This window comes from Bactrocera neohumeralis, chromosome 5, assembly GCF_024586455.1.
Source record: "Bactrocera neohumeralis isolate Rockhampton chromosome 5, APGP_CSIRO_Bneo_wtdbg2-racon-allhic-juicebox.fasta_v2, whole genome shotgun sequence".
Lineage (NCBI taxonomy): Eukaryota > Metazoa > Arthropoda > Insecta > Diptera > Tephritidae > Bactrocera > Bactrocera neohumeralis.
Window position 1 is genome coordinate 63,841,428 of NC_065922.1, and position 16,495 is coordinate 63,857,922.

At 36.5% G+C, this 16,495-nt stretch overlaps 2 protein-coding genes and 1 long non-coding RNA gene across 5 annotated transcripts in view; 1 reads left to right on the top strand and 2 right to left on the bottom strand.

Moving 5' to 3' along the window:
- Window positions 1-16,495, bottom strand: part of LOC126759164 (frizzled-3) — a 485,412-nt gene that overhangs the window by 197,472 nt on the left and 271,445 nt on the right. The window lies entirely within an intron of this gene.
- Window positions 1-16,495, top strand: part of LOC126759202 (uncharacterized) — a 152,013-nt gene that overhangs the window by 33,551 nt on the left and 101,967 nt on the right. The gene's annotated exons all lie outside the window — the stretch shown is intronic.
- The window catches only part of LOC126759172 (probable cytochrome P450 4s3), a 33,297-nt gene that overhangs the window by 2,452 nt on the left and 14,350 nt on the right, over window positions 1-16,495 (bottom strand). Inside the window, exon 1 of one of the 3 annotated variants that reach the window (XM_050473847.1) lies at window positions 5,952-6,217. The exons of the other annotated variants lie outside the window; for them this stretch is intronic. Coding sequence (XP_050329804.1) covers window positions 5,952-6,102 — 151 coding nt within the window. The 5' untranslated portion in view covers window positions 6,103-6,217. Of the gene's footprint in view, window positions 1-5,951; window positions 6,218-16,495 lie in introns of those variants that run through there. 3 annotated transcript variants of the gene reach the window in all.

Below are 16,495 nucleotides of genomic sequence, written 5' to 3' on the forward strand. Positions count from 1 at the left end.
TCCAAAATCTTGGTTTCGAAGCTAATCCAGCCATATCCTTGAGAGCAACAAAATAAAAATTGGCCTGAAAAGACATATGTAATTGTATTTCTAAATACAATAAGAAACCGATTTAGGGAATTTCAGAACCAGATCTTCACTAGTTACAAAACAAATAAAAAACTTCAGCAATGACCAGCTCAATAAGCAGATAATATTTGGAGTCAAATGGTCTTCAAAGACGAGTCCTCGCTTTGGATGACCAACACAGTTCAGCGTGTTTTGTCCACTAAAGTTTTTCAGGAAAAGTTCATGTTTGGGGATGCTTAACCAAAATAAGGATTTGGCAAACTAATCATATCACCGACTGACATGTAGTTAGGGGTAGGAAGTCAGAATTGGGGTCTTCAAGGGGTCAACGAACCAAATCATTAGAGTAGCTTGTGCAGCGGCTGTGGAAAAGAAATCAGGATAGCTTCTCTAGATTGGCTATCGAAAACTTTTGGGCACATATGCAGATGGAGCCATGTGTAGAACTTCACGCAAGAAAGAAAAGTTCTTTGAGCGCCATTCACTTGGTCGTTGCCAGAAACGATTCTTTGTATATGGCTCAAGCAGCTCATGACTTCCGGTTTTAGACAAAGTATTCTCCGTTTTGATGACAACTACTGCAAACGCCATAAGGATTACGATTTAAGGGCATGCATCTGGAATGTCCGGTCCCTTAATTGTGAAATGTTCTAGCGAAAATAAAAGCTGACATCACCGCCGTCCAAGAAGTGCGATGGTCGGGATAAGGACTGAGACTTGTGGCATTTACTACAGTGACCATATAAAGGATTGACAATTCGGTGTGGGATTCGTGGAGGGAGAGACACTCCGCCGCTGAGTCTTTGAGTTCATCCCGGTGGATCCGCATCAAAGCGAGGTTCTTCAACATACCGCTGATTTGCATCCACGCTCCGACGGAAGAGAAGAACGGTGTGACCAAAGATGTCTTCTTTGAGCGCTTGCAGCCCACGCCACGATATCCAAACTGTGTTTCGCAATTTTAACGTCAGGTTGGGCAAAGAAGGTATCTTTGGCACAACGGTCGGTAAATTCAGCTTCCATGAGGAAACATCCGATCGTGTTATGATAGACGGAAGACACGTCTCCAGTGTTTTTAACGCGCATACGCTCCGAAGTCCTAGCTAGATAACTAACTTGTTGCAGCGAAGACACGCACATCAACAAACATAAAGAAGGTTCGACGTCGAGAAGTTGCAATCACAACAGACAGCCTTTCTACTTGACTTGTAGACTAGCTCTCTAAGAGCACTCTTCAACAACTCAGGGAATAGGGATAAGGGAACTATGGGACGGCACAGCTGCAACCGAAACCATTGGTTTTTGGAAAAAGCAAAAGAACAGCTGGTAGGATAAGAAGTGTCGTGTCGCTGTGAATAAAAAGCAGACTGCTTACCTCGCAACGTTGCAATCGACTACAACACGAGCGGGATGGGATAGATACCAAGAGTTCAAAAGGGAAACGAAACGCGTTTGCAGACAAACAAAGAGAGAAGCCAAAATGCGTGAGAGCGAAGAACTTGACAAGCTGGCCGACAGGGGTACTGCTCGAAAATTCTAGGAAAAGATGCGGCGACTGACAGAAGGTTTCAAGACCGGAGCATACTCTTGTCGAACCCTCAGAAGTGATCTAGTGACTGATGCCCAGAGCATACTGAAATTATGGAATCAACACTTCTCCAACCTGCTAAATGTCAGTGAAAGCATAGCATCAGGAGTTGGTGAACCCGGTTCCCTAATCGATGACGATGGAGTAGACCTTCTATTGCTCGACTATAGAGAAGTTCGAATAGAAATTACCCGTCTGAAGAACAACAAAGCGACGAGAGCCGATGGACCGGCCAAGCTATTCAAATAAGGCGGCGAAGAACGGATAAGCAGAATGCATCAGTTTCTTTGTAGAATATGGTCGGACGAAAGAATGATCAGCGATTGGAAATTAAGTGTGCTCTGCCGAATCCTTAAAGAGGGAGGCCCCACAATCTGCACCAATTACCGTGTGATAAGCTTCTGCATACTGTGTGAAAGATTAAAGCCGACCGTCAACAAACTGATTGGACGTTATCAGTGTGGTTTCAGGCTAGAAAAATCACCAAATATTCACCATACGTCAAAGCTTGAAAAAAATCCATGAAAGGAGGATCTCTTTTACGTCGATTTCAAAGCTTCTTTTGACCCCAGTACCTAAAGTTTACTTTTGATCGAAAATATCGGTCAATGTGTTTTGATATATAATTGAAATTTAGGGATAATACTTCTCTGTCAATGGTATGTCTGTATGCCAAAAATGGGTTAAATCAAGCCCCCATATAACTAATATAAAGATTTTTGAACTTCTGGGTGATCTTTTCCCGCATATATCGGCCAATATGTGAGCTATCTCAATGAAAACGAGAGAGCGTGTGTTACTCATAACAATGTATCTCTGTGCCGTAAAATAGCTAAATTTGAGCGAAAACTTGATATAGCCGCTATATAACTAATACCCAAATTCTCATATACTATATATAACGATTTCGATTTTCTAAGAAACCTTAAGGGGGTATTCTCATGTAATCACTTCGAAAAATCGGTTTTTTTCGTGACTTTTTTTTAAGTTCGACATTTTTTTTTTTAATGAAATTGATTATACTTGGTAAGGACGATAGCCGCAGAACTACTGAATAATAATCCATTCAATCCTTAATAAATTTTTTTATTTTAGACAACATGAACAGCCGCTATCACCATGACCAGTGAACTACTTTTTTTTGTTGGGGACTATTTTGATTTAAAAAAATATATATATTAAAAATGTAAAAAACGAAAAAAACATTTTTTTGTACATTTCAAAATACAAATAAAAATATACAAAAAAATTAAAATGATTGAATTTTGTTGTCGCAGAGAAAAAATTTTCCTAAAAAGTGGTAAAATCTATGCGTTCACATGAGAGTACCCCCTTATGTGTCTGCCAGTGTATGTGTTATATATTTGAAATTGCTTGGATTTCGATTATTATTTTTATGGTTATAGTAATTCTACACTTTGCATAATGTTTATTGTGATATTTTATTTTTTATAAGTTAACAAAAGGTACAATCTGGTGGCAACTCTCCTCTAAAATACTTGCGGCTGTAAATGATCTTGAACATACATATTTAATGTGATATGAAAAAACAGGTTCTGTAATTCTATTGAATAGAATAGAACTTTTAAGTTTGAATATCTCAGTAGCTTGCAGTGTTTGTGCTCAAAACAACATTTTTATATAAATGTGTCAAATATTGGCAACTTTTAATTATTGATTTTGAAAATCTTTAATTAATGATTGAATATTAAAGCAGCAGGTACTATTATAAGAGCACAAAAAAAGTTGTTTTTACATGCCATATTTCAGCTAATATTAATTTATGCTTTGAGTTGCAAAAAAATTATCTAAAGAAAATAAGCATAAACGTAAATCATCAATCAGCAAAAATTTACATGTGCCAGCTTTATACGTCTAAAAAGAACAATAGTTTCAAAGTTCAGAACCTTAAGTAGATAGACATTTATCAAAGTCCCGCACCAATGTGCTTTAACATAACTTTAACAACAAAGCGAGAGTAGTAATCATTGCAACATTTTATAGTGGAACTGATTTCATTTATTAACAAACTGGCCGCGCTGTGTATGCCAGTAACTGACCTTTGCACATGCTTAAATACAATGATGTTTAACTCAGTTTTAATTATATGCAACATTTAGTAAACAAATATGACGAAAAGTCTTCGTTCTTATCGCTGCGATTTACGGCAATTAGTTTTAAGATTTTTGCGATTACATATGTATGTATGTACGAGTACACCTATACATGAATACATAATTTAATTCAGTTTGTGCAATATACATACATATTTGCAAAGAAGGGACGCGCTTTCTCAAACAAACAAAAAATTGAACTTTGATAAGCTTATCTACCTCTGAAAGCGAAGGTGTTAAGAAGTTAACACAACAAGATATGAATATTAATACATATTATTAATTGCAGACACTGAATCATATGTGAAAAGAAGAGAAAGAAGAGAGGAGAGAAGAATTTGGTACTATGAACATGTACTAACAATCATAGTGCCCAAAAGACCAAAAATATTGCTTCAGTTTTACGACAAATATTAAGTCGAAAAAGTCTTTTCGTATTGTTTCACATTGTGTCATACCAAATAGTGTTGGAAAAGTGAGTTTTTAAGTTTCATTTAAACTAAAAAAAAAATAAATAAATTCGGGGAAGTTGAAAAAAAGTTACAGCTGTTCAAAAATTAGTGAAAATAATGAGGAATTTAGCTATATTTTGAAATTTTTAAATAAAAAAGAGAATAATGCCACGCAAGCCACCATTAAAATTTGTGAAGTTTACTGCTGTAACAGCTCGTGTAGCACAACAATAGTTCGCTGCTTCCGTTCTAGAAATTTCTATGTGAAATAGTCCAGTCATTATAGTAAGTTCACCTCGGAATTCGAATTCCGAGATTCTTACCTAATTTAAGCTTAAATGACTGGACTAAAAGATTTACACTGATGGAATAATGTCTCCGGCGGAAAAATGCCAAAAAATGGTCGACCAAAATGTTGCTTTTTTTCGCTATTGTTCATTAAAAAAAGAAAAATAAGTTGCAGGTTAATTAGAAATACGAGCAGACTTTTTCCACTACCCAATGAAATGTTTTATGATTTTGAGGGCCTCAATTTTATGAAAGGATATAAAGAATTTAAAAAATTTTCTCTTACGATTTAAAATTGGATTTTGAACTTGAATATTAAATATTTTGAACAAGTCAACTTTTCACTTGAGCAATTCACAACCTGTCGTAAAGCATCGTAAAATAGTAAAATTATAAAAAAACAAGTGTAAAAATTTATAATTTTACGATTTTACGATGCTTTACGACAGGTTGTGAATTGAACAACTATAAATCAATTTGTTCAAAAGCATAAACAACCAAAACAAAAAAAAAATAATAAAACAATTTTTCGTTTTTTATATGGGATATCAAAAATCACAATTCGTTATCTGTTATTATTAATATTAAGTGCTCATACTTTACCACAATTTGTTTTGTCATTTCGGACTATAATATCTCGGCATGTAAGGAAAAAATATCTACGCTTCTTTTAGCCCATCCTAATATACGTATATATACATACATACATATGTAAATTGTAACCTTATAAAATCTGAATGCAAGTTCCCTTTATGTTTATGAATAAGGCCAATATTATTAATATATAGTATATGTAGATGTGTTATTGATTCAATGCATGTACTAAAATAGCTCTAGTCATCTTAATAATAATTATTATATTCTGCATTCAGATGTATGTATGTAGATTTTCGATGTAACTACGTCAATGCCTGCTTACAACTAGGTTAAGAAGCATAGACACAAACATACGTGGGTTACTTTTTTATTTCGGGATTTCGCAACCCCGGTATTGCAAACTGTCGACTAACAACTTTTTCGTAAATATTGACATTTTTGATGGTATGCAAACTCAGAATGCTTTACATACGATCGCTTTTATTTAAATTTTTTTAACTGATCGAGGACGCGTTGACGACGAATCACATCCATCGGCGCTTATGAATTGACTATTAAAAGTCAAAGATCTTACTGGTATTGTTAGAATATAGGAAGGATCAATGAAAACCATTTTAAAGATTATTTGGACATATTTGGTTCCAAAATCACTCAGGAGAACGACATAGATTTTTAAGAATTCTAAAATTATGAACAAAGTTTTACTATTTTTTGCTCATATTATTGGAAACAAAAATTCGTTGATTTATTAACGAAATATTTACGGACAGTATAATGTGCCCTATGCCTGAACTTCTGTTCAAAGACTAATTACCACATATTCAATAACAATTTTGCACTCACGTCCTTTCTTCGCATTCTCGATCAGTTCACCAATACTCGGTCCCGGTATGGTAGACCCGAATCTCCTTATGCGTAAAAATTCTACGATGTGCGGCAAGTAGCGCATGAAAAGCGCCCAGAGCGCGAAAGCGATCAACGCCAAAACGCTCATTTGTATGCTTTGTTTGTGTTTTGCGATATAACTACTTATTAAGACGATCTAAACAACGACACACGCACTTTTCTGCTCGTAAACTGGAATAACGCGCAACGACGCTTCTGCCACTGGAGGCAGTTAGATGCAAACTGAGCTAAGCAGGGGTCTTTTATCGCTGGCGATAAAGCGATTCATTGATACATACTATACGTATATTTATAATCAAACACAATGTAAATAAAAACAATAAACAATAAAAAACGTTAACTTCGGCTGCACCGAAGGTAATATACCCTTCACAGGTGCATTTTTTTTAGTAACTATGTGTTCAGTTTATATGGCAGCTATATGCTATAGTAAGCCGATCTAAACAATTTCTTCGGAGATTACATTGTTGCTTTAGAAAATAATTTAAACCAAAGTTCGTGAATATATCTTGTCAAATGCGAAAGTTTTCCATACAAGAACTTTTTTCCGATCGTTCAGTTTGTATGGCAGCTATATGCTATAGTAAGCCGATCTGAACAATTTCTTCGGAGATTACATTGTTGTCTTAGAAAATAATCTGTACCAAATTTCGTGAATATATCTTGTCAAATGCGAAAGTTTTCCATACAAGAACTTTTTTCCCATCGTTCAGTTTGTATGGCAGCTATATGCTATAGTAAGCCGATCTCAACAATTTCTTCGGAGATTGCATTGTTGCTTTAGAAAATAATCTGTACCGAATTTCGTGTATATATCTTGTCAAATGCGAAAGTTTTCCATACAAGAACTTTTTTCCGATCGTTCAGTTTGTGTGGAAGCTATATGCGATAGTAAACCGATCTGAACAATTTATTCGGAGATTACATTGTTGCTTTAGAAAATAATTTACACCAAAGTTCGTGAATATATCTTGTCAAATGCGAAAGTTTTCCATACAAGAACTTTTTTCCGATCGTTCAGTTTGTATGGCAGCTATATGCTATAGTAAGCCGATCTCAACAATTTCTTCGGAGATTGCATTGTTGCTTTAGAAAATAATCTGTACCGAATTTCGTGAATATATCTTGTCAAATGCGAAAGTTTTCCATACAAGAACTTTTTTCCGATCGTTCAGTTTGTATGGCAGCTATATGCTATAGTAAGCCGATCTCAACAATTTCTTCGGAGATTGCATTGTTGCTTTAGAAAATAATCTGTACCGAATTTCGTGTATATATCTTGTCAAATGCGAAAGTTTTCCATACAAGAACTTTTTTCCGATCGTTCAGTTTGTATGGCAGCTATATGCTATAGTAAGCCGATCTCAACAATTTCTTCGGAGATTGCATTGTTGCTTTAGAAAATAATCTGTACCGAATTTCGTGAATATATCTTGTCAAATGCGAAAGTTTTCCATACAAGAACTTTTTTCCGATCGTTCAGTTTGTATGGCAGCTATATGCTATAGTAAGCCGATCTCAACAATTTCTTCGGAGATTGCATTGTTGCTTTAGAAAATAATCTGTACTAAATTTCGTGAATATATCTTGTCAAATGCAAAAGTTTTCCAAACAAGCTCTTGATTCCGATCGCTCGGTTTGTATGGTAGCTATATTCTATAGTAAACTAATCTGAACAATTTCTTCGGAGATTACATTGTTGTCTTTAGAAAATAATCTATACCGAATTTCGTGAATATATCTTGTCAAATGCAAAAGTTTTCCATACAAGAACTTTTTTCCGATCGTTCAGTTTGTATGGCAGCTATATGCTATAGTAAGCCGATCTGAACAATTTCTTCGGAGATTACATTGTTGCTTTAGAAAATAATCTGTACCAAATTTCGTGAATATATCTTGTCAAATGCAAAAGTTTTCCATACAAGAACTTTTTTCCGATCGTTCAGTTTGTATGGCAGCTATATGCTATAGTAGGCCGATCTGAACAATTTCTTCGGAGATTGCATTGTTGCCCTAAAAAATGACCTGTGTCAACTTTTGTGAAGATACATTGTCAAATGTGAAAGCTTTCCATTCAAGAACTTGATTCCGATCGTTCAATTAAGGGTATAGTTTTGAGTTAATGGTATTATTATTGCTCTTTTCTGAAATTATTACTAAAATAACAAAAAACTATAATATAGAGAAGAAACAAGAGAAAAAGTTAGCTTTGGCTGCACTGAAGTTATATTAACCTTCACAGTTGCATTTTTATAGCAAAAAATATAGTATAAAAATATCGATCGTTTTCGATGGCACCTATAAGCTTAGTGAGCCGATCTGTACAATATGTTCGAAAATTTTAGCAATGCCTTGGATAATAATCTATTTTGAATTTCATGAAGATACCTTGACAGATAAAATAGTTTTTCGTAAAACGTCAGTTTGTGGCAGCTATATGCTATATTAGTTTAACTGAAATTTTTTGAAGATACCTGGAAATTGTTTTCCATACCAATATTCGATTCCAATCGTTCATCGGTTCCTACAGTTTCTTGTTGAGAAAAGGACGTGTTCAAAATTTCAGAACAATATTTCAAAAACTGACGGAGAATTTCGCCTATAGTGCTGAATAATAAAATTTTCGAGCTCTTCAAACGTTGCTGACTGATTAGCCCGGAGAAGATAAGATACATACGTTAAATCACATGATCTGGGCGGCCAGTTGACTGGTGCTTTTCTCCAAATTAAAGATTCGCCAAACTTAGCACGCAATGTGTTCTGGTATAGACGTGAAACATGACGTGGCGCACTGTCTTGTCGGTCATCATTGTGTTTTAACGCTCGCTATTTTTTTTTAATTATATTTCCTGAGTTTTTTCGCATGAAATAAGGCCCCATGATGCCACTATACCACAATTGGTAACAAACGATAAATTTTTGGGGATGGAATCGTGTTTCCTGAAGCACACGAAAGTTTGGCCGCCACAAGCTGTTAAAATCACGAATTGCCTATTGGTAGACACTATTTATATACTTCAAAGGGTCTCCGACGTTTCATTCTGAGTATTATAAACTGCGCGGCAAACTTAATATATGTTCAAGAAATAACGGGTTTGTAATAGGGACGTTACAAAAGTAGTTCGATAGGGACAGCAAGCGACGCCTTATATATTTCCGCTCTTTTGGCATTTCTCTTCAGTAATGTTTGCCATATGACCATGGAAAGATATATGGTCCAACAGCGAGTCGAAATTATTAAAATTTTCTACCGAAATTCGGAGTCAGTAGACTCAACTTTAAGAGCGCTACGTCCAATTTATGGTCGTCATAATCGTCCTGTCAGATCAGCAATTGAGCGTCTAGTGGAAAAATTTCAATCCACAAAATGTTCCTGCAGCAGTGAGATAAAAAGTGCCTGTAGTGTCGAGATTATTGCTGCCGCTAGCGCATCAATGAGGAATACTCAAATCGGTCTCTCACACGTCGTTCTCAAGCATTTTGAATCTCTGTGACGACGTTGTGGCGAAGATCTTGGCCTACATCTTTACAAGATCTAATTGATGCAAAAACTAAAGCGGCTTGACCACCAGAATCGTCGTATGTTATTGAATTGGGCTGAGCAACAACTTGAAAATGATCCGGATTTTCATTGAAAAGTCATCTTCAGCGCCTCATGCTCATTTCTGACTGAATGGCTTCGTCAGTAAGCAAAATATGCTTATTGGTCAGGCAGTAATTCACACGTACTCAATGAATCAGCATTGTATCCAGAAAAAATTACCATTTTATGGGCCGACGGCCGTATTTTTTTCAAGATGATCAAGACCGGCACGTTACTGTGAATGGGAATCGCTACCGCACAATGCTAACCGAATATTTTTGGCCCGAATTGGATGATATGGACTTGGACAATATATGGTCCCCAGGACGGCGGCACAAGCCACACAGCGAATGTCACAATCGATTTATTGAAAATCAAGTTTGGTGAACGTGAACCATCTCACGAAATGGCCCAGTCAATTGGCCGCCTCGGTCGTGCGATTTGACACCACCGATGACTGATGAACTTCGTACGAATATCGAACGTGAAATTGGAGCAACATCGGCCGATTTATGCTTGAAAATCGTCGAAAATTGGGTTCAGCGTCTAAACTTTCTGCAAGAGTTGGGCATCTCTTTATCACTGGCGTACACAAGGCGCGACAAGAGCGGTTTCCATATTGCGGGTTGGCTGTGCCTCCATTTAGATTGCTGAAGAAGATTGAAGTGCATGACGCTTTTATACAAGTATGAAGGTGGTTCTGATGTTATTTTCGATTTTAAAGAGAATTCTTTGGGAAGAGGTGGAAGAAAAATCGTTCGAAAATAAGTAAGATAATTTCTAATTAAAAGAATTCTTGGTTTTGATTATTTTTAATCTCAATCTCTTATACTTTTTATGTAAAACTGATTAAAAGTTTTTTAAAATCGATGTCGACAAAAATCTGACTTTTCACAAGGAAGACAAAATTTTCGCAATTCATCTTCTCCTTGAAGGGGTAGAACATTTCAAAACTGGAACTCCTGCAGAAGAGCCATTGCCCCTAAGTAGGTTGGGACCTCACATGGTCCAATGACTCAACGCAAGTGTCATCCGTTCCATTGTAACATGGTTTAGTATATGGCATTATCGAAAAAATGCCGCACTAAAAACTTGGAACAGGTTTAGTAGGTCCGGTTAACGGGGATTACAAACGCAATAGAAACTACATCAACGCAATAGAATCTAAATCGAAAAAGCCTTTAGAGGTTAAGCTCGATATCCGTTATTATATTGAATACATATTCAAGTGAAGTATGATACAATGCTCATGGCCAGCAGATTCATTATGTTAGGTCATTGGAGTCAGACTCAACGCCACTAAGGGCATCATATCATATACTCGACGTTGTTAATGAATTTCTGTAGGAGTCACTCAAGTAGTAATTTCAAAAGCAGCCGGATACATTTTGGAAAAATTATATTAAAAGTCCGTACAGCCGCCATTTTGTGTTTGAAAATTATTTTAAAAACTTTTAATTGTGTGAATTATAAAGTTCCCTAAATATAATTTCATTTATTTATTTTTATATTTTTCGTTAAAACAGTTTATGCTTTTTTAGATGTTTCATTTTACATTTTAAACTTAATAAATTTAATAAAAATTCTTTTGTGAGGTAGAGATTAGAAATAAGCTAAAACATTTACCTAAAAGCCAAATTATTAAGCTTCTCTTACTTACTGGACACAACTGTAGTTGTTCAACCTAGAAGTATGCAATGAATTCATTTATCTTTTAATTTTGGTAGTTTTTTCGCATTTCTAAACAAACTACAACTTATTACTATATTCTTGGTGGAAACAACATATGCGGTCATATTGTCGACAAAATAAAACGTGTGCGTAATCATTTAAAGACCGTCCAATACGTAGGTTGCTTTATATATTTCTGGCCTAATAATGTTAATAGGCATATTTATCAACGAAAATGTTTTTTTTGTTTTTTTTTTTATTTTTTGTTTATATACTTTTTTTGTCGATTGCTGTTTTGTTTCGGGCTCATACTCATAGATCCATGATTCGTCACCTATGACGATCTTATAAACGTCTTTTGAAGCACCACGATCGTATTTTTTCAGCATTTCTTTACACCAATCCACACGATTTTTCGAGCGATTGTCAAATTGTGCGAGATCCAACGAGAACAAAGCTTTTTTACGGCCAGGTGTTCTTGTAATATCGAATGTATGCTGGTGGGAGAAATGCATAGGCAAGCCTCTATCTGAAGGTATGTTACATGACGGTCTTGCATTATCAGTTCACGTACGGCATCGATGTTTTCTGGCACAACGGCTGTTTTTGGACGACCTTCACGTTATTCGTCTTTGAGCGAGCGTCGGCCACGATTGAATTCGTTGTACCAGTTTTTAGTGCTATAGGATGGTTTCATAGCCATACAAAGATTTTAGTTCATGCACTCTTGTCGTGATAATCCACGTCGAAAGTTGTGAAAAATGATCGCACGAAAATTTTCACGAGTTAATTCCAAAATAAAACAATTCACGGTTAAATGACAAAACGTTCTGAGTGATGTTATGCTAAAAAATGTCAAACTTTCCAAAGGAAATGTTAGATTGCACCTGGCAACACTTAGTGTTGCCTTAGGCCAGAATACTTATATGTACATATATAGCAGCCCTCGTATAATAAAATTGTTTAAAATATCAGAAGTGGTTGTATTGTACCCAAAATGTCGTCAAGTAATAGAGCCGAACAAATTGTTCGCCTACAATAAATTCCTGCGGAGCCTCGTGGAAATATTCGAAATTCGACGGTTGACGCTGGCGCTCACTATACACAAGCCACCATTCCTGACGAAATCAACGAAGGAGCGCAGATGTGAAAGAGCTTATTCTGACTTTTCTTGTAGTGGTGAATGCTTTAAACTATGGCAAACACAACTATAAAATATTCAGAGTGTTTACCAACTTGATGATAACAACATAAGAGCACTAATTACAAATAAATTAAAAGGTTAGCGCATTGCCTTGCATTGCGGTTGCATGCTCGAGGTGATTTGATTGTTTAGTTTTTAGTGGAAATGAGCTCTCTCTCTTTGAAGAGAAAACAAGCAATTTTATGCTAAAAACAAGGTAGTGGTTCACTACCGAATCGTTTCGAGGATATTTCCATGAAAAGTTGTTTCGGGCAAATAAAATTCTAATCGATAAAGATGAACTGGTTGAATATCTAATTGAGGGTATTCCGGATAACATTTTACGTTCGCATGCTAAAATGCAACGATTTCATAACTAATAATAATTGTTAGGACTTCGAAATATTCAATTGCCATGGTAAGTAGCAAAGAAACTGACAGCAGATAATCAACATGTGCAGTCGAGTAATGGACAACAGGCAGCGGGAGTCGTGAGATGCTACAATTGCAACTCCGTTGGACATTTAGCAAATGTATGCCGAAAACCCAAACGAGAGCTTTGTGTGTGTTAACATTGAAATATAACAAATGTTTGCCTCTTATTGATGATCTGCTAGATAGACTAGCAAATAAATGTATTTTTTCGTTATTGGACCTAAAGAGTGCATTCTATCACGTAGACATGAAAAATGCCCCTTCAACTTTCCAGCGGTTGGTTAGCAATGTTTCCGATGATCTGATTCGACCAGAAAAAATTGGTATTTATTTTGACGGTACTAGTAATTAAGAAGAGAGAGAGAAGAGCATTTAGACATTTTGCAGGAAGTCTTTGCCATTTTATGGAGTCAAAAATACGCTATTTAGGATATAACATTTCGAGTAAAGCATGAAAAGAATGTAGAAGCTATAGTGAACTTTCCTATACAAAATAACAAAAAAGTTGTACATGGTTTAAATACTTTAGAAGATTCGTCAAGGATTTTTCACGAGAAGCTCAGCCTCTATGTAAACTTATAAAAAAATTACATTTGGAGAAAACGAGTTACAGTGTTTCGAGAAACTTAAAAATAAATTAATTGGGTCTTCTATCTTAGCGATTTACGATCCAAGAGATGATGCAGATCTGCATTGCAATGGGGGATTTGGTGCAATATTATTACAAAAAAAGAGTGACGACAAATTTAACGAAGTCTTTTATTTTTTCGAAACATACCAGCGAGCCCGAATCTAAATACCACAGCATTGAGCTGGAAACACTTGCTATTATTTATGCATTTCGGAGATTTCGGGTATATCTGCAAGGATTGAAGTTTAAGATAGTCACTGTTTGAATTTCATTCACACTAATTTTAAATAAGAAGAAAGTAAATCCGAGAATAGCCAGATGGGCACATGAATTACAAAATTTTCAATATGTTCTCGAACATCGTAATGGAAACAGAATTCTCCATGTGGACGCACTTCAAATATCCTAGTTCTTGAAGAAAACACTTTTGAGCAAAATCTGTCAATTTGCCAAAAATCGGGAAAGAAAAATTATTGGGATCCGGAAAGAGTTGGAAAATAGGGAAAATGGTGTTCTTGAATTGCGTAATGTCTTAATTTATAGAAAAAAAACGGGCAAAATATACTATTTTATGTACCAATTGAGATGGAAGAACTTTTATTGAGAAAGTACCACGGTGAAATGGGTCATATGGGAAGTGACAAAGTTTTCAGTGCTACAATAAAATCATAAAAAAAAACTATTTTAGTTGTTGAAGTCGTCCAAGGATATTGATATCTGATCACTGGCAGTGCGTTTTCATCAAAAGTTTTTGAAAATTCCAAGGGAACTACTTTTCGGATTTTCACAAAGGGAAACTGTCGGTGACTTTCTTAGAGAAAGACTAGAAGAAAATGTTTTAAACAAAAATGAACGTAACTTAGCAGAAATTAGGGATAAGACAGCAGAAAATATTTCAAAGTCTCAAAATTATAATAAATTGCTGAAAGATAAATACCGGACGCAAAAAAAGTATATGGACGGGGATTATGTTATGGTAAAAAATTATATACAGTCGCCCAATAAAGTCTACATACACCCCTGGAAAGTGTACCATATGATCCATTGATGTTTCGTTTAAAACTAAATTCCCCACACCAGTCGCTGACATGCAACGCACACCATTACGGAACCGCAGGAAGCAAGTTTTTTGACAACAATGCTTCTCTGTTTTGCGTCATACTGTTTTTTCCATCACAGCTAAACAAGTTGAACTTGCTTTCATCGTTAAAGATGACGTTGGCCCAAAAACATTCATCTCCATCAATATATTTAGTAGTATTAATAAATGGCTTCTTTCTGGCTACACTGCTATGAAATCCACTATCTCCTAAACACTTCCGCACAGTTTCTGGATGCACTGAAGCGAAATCTGAGTTTTCCAATTTTTTCGCAATTTCTATAGCCGATACCCAAGGATTTTGCTGAAAGAAGCTTTGTTTGTTCTTCAGACGGATAATTGCTATTCGAACTTCTTCATGGTCGAGCAATGGAACATCTACTCCATCGTCATCGATTGGGGAATCGGGTTCGCCTTCTCCAGGCGTTGTGCTCTCACTGCCATTCAGCAGGCTGGGGAAGTGTTCCCTCCACAATTTTATTATGCTCTGGGCATTGGTTACTAGATCACCTCGAAAGGCTCTACAAGAGTATGTCCTGGTGTTAAAACCTTCTGTTAGTCGCCGCATTTTTTCGTAGAATTTTCGAGCATAACTCTAGTTGACCAGCTTGTCAAGCTCTTAATACTCACGTATTTCGGCCTCTCTGTTTTTCTGTCTGCAGATGCGTCTCGCTTCTCTCTTCAACTCTCGGTATCTATCCCATACCGCACGTGTCGTGGTCGATGTTTTCTCTCCACTGCGACACAGCACTCCTCGCTGGATTGGCTGCGACAAGATAGTGGTCCGAGTCGATGTTAGGACCTCGGAGCGTACACACATCTAAAACGTTGGAGACGTGTCTTCCGTCTATCACAACATGATCGATCTGGTGGGTGGCTTTTCAAACCGATGACAGCCAGGTAGCTTGATGAAGTTTCTTATCCTGGAATCTAGTACTACAGATAACCATATTTCGGGCCCCGGTGGAGTCGATCAGCCTCAACCCATTTTGGGATGCTTCCTCGTGGGGGCTTAATTTACCGACTGTTGTGCCAAATATACCTTCCTTGGCCACCCTGGCGTTAAAGTCGTCAAGCACGATTTTGACATCGTGGCGGGTGCAGATCTCATAGGTGCGCTCCAAGCGCTCATAGAAGGCATCTTTGGTCACATCGTCTTTCTCGTATTTTTACGTGGCGGGACCCAAACCCAGCGCATAACCCTGCGGAGGGGATGTTTTGCCTTCTCACTTTAGCTCGCCTTCAAACGGATGTTCTGTGCTACCCAGAGGATACTTGGTCTAGGACCGAAAGTCGTGAGCTGCTTGTAGCCATATGTAAAAAATCGTTTCTGGCCACTCCCAAGTGAATGGCAATCAAAGAACTTTCCTCACTTGCGTGAACTTCTACATATGACTCCAACCTCCTTACTGCAAAAAAAATTCGAGTTCGTAGATGAGCGTAATCAGACTACTGCCACGCCCACAAATCGCCATTAACCGAAAACATATAAAGTGCCATAACTAAGCACCAAATTAAGATATAAAACTGTAATTTGGCACAAAGCATCACAGTTTTTTTGAAAAAGTGGGAGTGACCCTGCCCTCTAACAAGTTTAATGTACATATCTCCTAAACCACTCACGCCACAACAACCAAATTTACTGAGTACAAATATTTTAAGAATTTCTACCGACAGTGTAAAAGTGGATGAAATCGGAGGATAACCCTGCTCACTCCTCATATTTAAAAAATGGGTTGAATCGGACCAATATTTCTATCAACCTCCATAGACTTAATATACAGAAAGATTTTCAAACTTCCGGGTGACTTTGTACCGCATATATGGCCAATATGTGAGTTATCCCAATGAAAATAAGAAAGCGTATTTCATTCATAAT